We start from the raw sequence: 6,677 nt of genomic DNA, 5'->3' as shown, positions 1-6,677 counted from the left end.
CTGTGTCAGAGATCCCCCACTATACACAGACTGTGCACAGACTATAGACAGACTATAAACAGACTATAAACAGACTATAGACAGACTATAAACAGACTATAGACAGACTATAGACAGACTATAAACAGACTATAGACAGAATATAGACAGACTATAGACAGACTATACACAGACTATAAACAGACTATAAACAGACTATAGACAGACTATAGACAGACTATAAACAGACTATAGACTGACTATACACAGACTATTAATAGACTATAGACAGACTATAGAGAGACTATAGACAGACTATAAACAGACTATAGACTGACTATAAACAGACTATACACTGACTATAAACAGACTATAGACAGACTATAGACAGACTATAGACAGACTATAGACAGACTATACACTGACTATACACTGACTATAAACAGACTATAAACAGACTATAGACAGACTATAGACAGACTATACACTGACTATACACTGACTATAAACAGACTATAGACAGACTATAAACAGACTATAGACTGACTATAGACAGACTATAGACTGACTATAGACAGACTATACACTGAGTATACACTGACTATAAACAGACTATAGACAGACTATAAACAGACTATAGACTGACTGTAAACAGACTATAGACAGACTATAAACAGACTATAGACAGACTATAAACAGACTATAGACTGACTATAGACAGACTATAGACAGACTATACACTGACTATACACTGACTATAAACAGACTATAGACTGACTATAAACAGACTATAGACAGACTATAGACTGACTATAAACAGACCAAAGACAGACTATACACTGACTATACACTGACTATAAACAGACTATAGACGGACTATAAACAGACTATAAACAGACTATAGACAGACTATAAACAGACTATAGACAGACTATAAACAGACTATAGACTGACTATAGACAGACTAGACAGACTATACACTGACTATACACTGACTATAAACAGACTATAAACTGACTATAAACAGACTATAGACAGACTATAAACAGACTATAAACAGACTATAAACAGACTATAGACTGACTATAAACAGACTATAGACTGACTATAAACAGACTATAGACAGACTATACACAGACTATAGACAGACTATAGACAGACTATAGACAGACTATAAACAGACTATAGACAGACTATAAACAGACTATAGACTGACTATAGACAGACTATAGACTGACTATAAACAGACTATAGACAGACTATAGACTGACTATAGACAGACTATACACTGACTACAGACACGGACTGCTGAACAATAGTCCCTCTCCAGTCTCTGTTTCCCCTTTCATTCCTCTGCTCTGAATTAAGCAGAACTCTCTGGGTCTCAAATCACATAAGAAGGAGGCTTTGGTTGAGAGGTATTATTTGCTATCTCAGGCACTTGTCTAGATGAGCGGTTTAGAATGTGACCTCATACTGTAATGTTGGTGGGCCCGGGCCCAGGGATTGGCCCTAGTTAGGAGTAGTCATCACTGGGATCAATGTGTATAACAGCTCCAGACTCTTGGCTCATGATGATTCAGTGATGTCACATGGTGCACGCACACACGCACACACACACACACACACACACACACACACACACACACACACACACACACACACACACACACACACACACACACACACACACACACACACACACACTACTGTTCACATCACTCTACCTGTGTCACATGTGTTTGTTTACCTTCCATGAAGAGAACACAGAGCCTGGGCTGATGAGGTTGGGGTTCAGCAGGCTCCGCCCACCCATCAGGTTGTCTGTGCACACCGTACAGTCTGTTGCATCCCGCCAGTCCCAGTATGGGATAGTGAAGTTAAAATCCCCAGTCATCTTCCTGATCTCGTGCTCCCAGTGCAGCAGATACACTCGGTGCCATGGCAGGAACGCCGCCGACTCGTGTGCAAAGTCTATGTCCGGCCAAACATTTCCTGGCCCCCCAAGCAATGTGTCCCTGGACACGTAGTAGTGCATCCACACAAACAGGTCATATACACTCACGTCGGAAAACATTGGGTTCTCCCCATTTGTACCCATCTCAGCGCGAGTTCCTGTGACAATGACGTAGTCAGCGGTGACGGTGTTCTTGGCCAAGTTCAGGTAGGCGATGAACCGCTGTTGTTCCGACACCGACAGCGAGAGGAAGTTCCTCCTCACGGACTCCCGCTGCTCGGCACAGCCGGGGCCGAAGTAGCCGAACCTGCACTCCCCACAGTCAAAACCCCCGTAGTTACCTGCACACTGGCATGTGCGGTTGTAGAAGGCCAGCGGCCACCGTTCTCGGTCGTCTATCCCAGTGTGTGGGTACTGTGGCCCGTGGGGCTCTTCCGATACCGTCACGTCCTGACAGAACCCTCGGCCCGACGTGGCTCCACAGGCCGACCCGTCCCCCTCCCACACCGGGCAGCACTGCTTGGTACGGAGCGCCTCTGTGTTGGCGCAAGGCCGGGGGATCTGGCCCACACACGACCGCAGGAACAACATCTGGAGCAGGCTACCCAACACAACCAGAAGAACCATGACTGACCAACTACCACACCCAAGAGCTCACTACACAGCCAGACTAACCAAAGCACACGGCAAAGAAGCGACTGCAGCCGGCTATAGTCACACAGCAGGTCCAGCCAGGTCACAAGTGGTATAAGTCAGTAACGCAGAGTCTGGGGAAAAGAAAGAATAATGTTAACTCACAATATAACTTCCACTTGCCCACACCCTCTCTCTCCCCTCTCTGCTTCCCTCCCCATACCATCACATGCTTGGGATAATATAGTTGAGCCTCATTCTGTCTCGAGACCAGCTGACCACATCCCTGTTCCCCCAGGCCTAGCCGGCCTGGAATGTGTGTGCATGATCTGGGGTGAGAGAGTGAAGTGGTTCCAACTTGTGAGGAACTCTCACATAATAGCCCATCTCACAGCGTGGAACAGACAAGCTTCTGTACCATAACCTCATGCTAATGTCTGCTGTTTTAGGACATTATCTAGAGAGGGAAAAGGACACAGGAGAAGGTTTACACCTATCCCAGTGAAATGCTCAAAACAGGAACAGAGTAGGCTATTGTCAGCTACTGTTAGAATAAATCATTAATAAACTATTTGGAAATGAATTAGTGCTCAATGGTCAAGGCACCTTATATGTATTCGGGTCGACCATGTTACAAACACAGTGACACAATGTTCCCTCGAAACTGAGCACGTGTGTTGGTGCGCAGTAGCCCTGAGACTGCCGTGCAGCTCCCCTGAGACCGCCGTGCAGCTCCCCTGAGACCGCCGTGCAGCTCCCCTGAGACCGCCGTGCAGCTCCCATGAGACCGCCGTGCAGCTCCCCTGAGACCGCCGTGCAGCTCCCCTGAGACCGCCGTGCAGCTCCCCTGAGACCGCCGTGCAGCTCCCCTGAGACCGCCGTGCAGCTCCCCTGAGACCGCCGTGCAGCTCCTCTGAGACCATCGTGCAGCTCCCCTGAGACCGCCGTGCAGCTCCCCTGAGACCGCCGTGCAGCTCCCCTGAGACCGCCGTGCAGCTCCCCTGAGACCGCCGTGCAGCTCCTCTGAGACCGTCGTGCAGCTCCCCTGAGACCGCCGTGCAGCTCCCCTGAGACCGCCGTGCAGCTCCCCTGAGACCGCCGTGCAGCTCCCCTGAGACCGCCGTGCAGCTCCCCTGAGACCGCCGTGCAGCTCCCCTGAGACCGCCGTGCAGCTCCCCTGAGACCGCCGTGCAGCTCCCCTGAGACCGCCGTGCAGCTCCTCTGAGACCATCGTGCAGCTCCCCTGAGACCGCCGTGCAGCTCCCCTGAGACCGCCGTGCAGCTCCCCTGAGACCGCCGTGCAGCTCCCCTGAGACCGCCGTGCAGCTCCCCTGAGACCGCCGTGCAGCTCCTCTGAGACCGTCGTGCAGCTCCCCTGAGACCGCCGTGCAGCTCCCCTGAGACCGCCGTGCAGCTCCCCTGAGACCGCCGTGCAGCTCCCCTGAGACCGTCGTGCAGCTCCCCTGAGACCGCCGTGCAGCTCCCCTGAGACCGCCGTGCAGCTCCCCTGAGACCGCCGTGCAGCTCCCCTGAGACCGCCGGGCAGCTCCCCTGAGACCGCCGGGCAGCTCCCCTGAGACCGCCGGGCAGCTCCCCTGAGACCGCCGGGCAGCTCCCCTGAGACCGCCGTGCAGCTCCCCTGAGGACCGCCGTGCAGCTCCCCTGAGACTGCCGTGTAAAGTGGTTTCTTGCATCAAACAACACAACAACATTTTCTGTAATCTTCTTGTCTGAAGGACAAGTGGGTAACCAGGTTAATGTCAAGGTTTTATGGAATGTAGCCTATATCAACACCAGGCGTTGGCTGCTATTGTAGGCTGAATGATAGAACAGCTATTGTTAAAATGGAATGGAATGCATTTTCTCCATTGTTTTTGATGGTAGGCCACGTTGGTAGACCTACATTATGATCAAATAGCCACAGTCGCCTACTTGGCCACTGTTAAAAGAAGTACAGAATTTTCACAACGTTCAAGTTTGGGTTTAGCAGACCTGAAATTTGCTAAGTGCCCAAAAGAAGGAGAGGAAAGATTGCAGTGACAGTATTACTATATTATAGAGTAGAATACAATGAGATTGAGCATTTACTCTTGGGATCGAATAGGTAAAACCCCACTCAAAGATGAACAGTAGGCATCATTTGGTTAACAATTTGTTTCTATGGTGATGCTGTAATTAGCGATGTTACACAAAAGTTAGTAATACCATCTAATTGGTCAGAGGGGTCTGAGAGACTGTCACCCCTCCTTCACATTGCAGCCTGTAGTATGACCGAATCTTTACGCACAACATAACAATGAATGACGCCTTTTGAACTGGGTATGTACTGTATGAGTGGGTATTATCCAGACATCTTGTCATGTGCCGGTGAAAGGGGCATGTTCTGCTGTGGGGTTGTTGAGGGAGGCTGGCGCACAACTCGAGATCATAAGCCACTCACATGCTCCCGTAGTGGGGCACGAGGTGCGGCTAATCCCGATGAAAACGCACTCGAGCGCGCGGACATGAACGTCACAGGATTACGGTGTCCACGGGGCTCCCCTGTTCAGCTAGCTGAGTCTCTCCAACAGCAATCTCTCTCTCTCTCTCTCTCTCTCTCACACACACACACACACAATATGTGAAATATGTGTCCCTGGCCTGCAGTCAGATCTGTGGTCAGATAAGATCAAGTAATTGAGTGCAATTATAGCAGTTTGATTTCTCATCAGATGTTGGCTCTGTTGAATACCCAGGCCTGAGTTGAAGTCAGTAGGCAATTTCCCAAACAGAAATACGAAGGAAATAATGATGATATAACCCCTTGTAGAAACAATATTGCATTTAGCATACATAATCAACTACTTGGTCTCTATAGGCTAAATGTCACACCAAAACAGATGAAATGGTTATGCCTATCAGTCACACCATGTTTCATGACCTACATTATATTACATTATGTTGGTCATTTGTTGCACCAATTATGGCATATGGCTTCTAAGAAACAAACCAACACGTTCAATTACAATAAAGACATTTTTTTTCTTATATTACGGTTCTGCGATGACGTTTAATGGATTTAAAGAAAACCAGAGACAAATGAAGCATCAAATGCGATTTGGAAACCTCTAAAACAGAATAACCGCTCATAATGGCTGGCTGGATGACTGGCTGTGTCAGTACCGCCAACTCACCACTGGGTGGAGGTATGACATGATCATATCCCACAGCAGGGCCGGTCCCTGCCGTTCTGCCGCCATAAACGAAAGCGAAAAATGCGGCCCACCAAAATAAACTAGAATAGTCCCAGAGAGCACATTGAAGTTGAGATGACGTCTAAAATAAGTTCCAGACATTGACGTTAGGTTACATTTAGGTTATGGATGAAAGGTGGAAACGTTTTATCCCTATGTTTAAAATTCATATTTTCTGGAGGTTAAAAACTACGTATTTCCCGGATGTTGAAATCAGGTTCATTTTCCGGTCTGAATGAAAGTTGAAAATATATATATTTCCAGGATGATAAAATCAGGCTCATTTTTTGTTCTGAATAAAAGTTGAAAATAAGTAATTTATAGACGTAGATGTTTGGACCAAATCAAGGCTGGTCCAGACCGGACAAAATCTGAACCAAACATAGACATCTATGATATACACTGCTCAAAAAAATAAAGGGAACACTTAAAAAACACAATGTAACTTCAAGTCAATCACACTTCTGTGAAATCAAACTGTCCACTGTTGGTGATTACATACAGGAGAGGGAGTGCAAAACAACGACGCTGGACAGAGTGGAATCAGGTGTAGCAAAAAGGCAGTTTATTTAAAGTCAGAGATATCTTGTCCTATAGCGTGCACGGACCTAAGCATTATGACTCTGTGAGGAGTCAGCTAAATTAGGCTGCTCAGCCAGAGTTTACAGCAGAATGTATACACAGAATAATGTAGGTGGAGTCTCGTCGTGTTGGTCTTCTGACTGGTCCTGAAGAGTTGGAGGCGGGCCTGCTCTAGCCAGAGCAGGAGCCCCATTGGTGCACAGCAGAGTCCTCTGCTCTTGGCACCCGAGTAGAGGGGGGTGGAGTGTGAGTGTGCAGTGCTCATGAAATGTTTGTGTGTCAAGGAAGCGTGA

General features: G+C 47.9%; 1 protein-coding gene across 1 annotated transcript in view; it reads right to left on the bottom strand.

Moving 5' to 3' along the window:
• tyr (tyrosinase) overlaps window positions 1–2,689 on the bottom strand; it is a 9,221-nt gene extending 6,532 nt beyond the window's left edge. The window contains exon 1 of the mRNA XM_031795775.1: window positions 1,730–2,689. Coding sequence (XP_031651635.1) covers window positions 1,730–2,563 — 834 coding nt within the window. The 5' untranslated portion in view covers window positions 2,564–2,689. The remainder of the gene's footprint in view (window positions 1–1,729) is intronic.
• Between the last annotated feature and the right edge of the window lie 3,988 nt (window positions 2,690–6,677).

The sequence above is a fragment of the Oncorhynchus kisutch genome, linkage group LG18 (genome assembly GCF_002021735.2).
Source record: "Oncorhynchus kisutch isolate 150728-3 linkage group LG18, Okis_V2, whole genome shotgun sequence".
In the NCBI taxonomy this organism is placed as follows: Eukaryota; Metazoa; Chordata; class Actinopteri; order Salmoniformes; family Salmonidae; genus Oncorhynchus; species Oncorhynchus kisutch.
The sequence above is the reverse complement of the archived record's forward strand: the minus strand, read 5'-3'. Positions and strand labels throughout refer to the sequence as shown.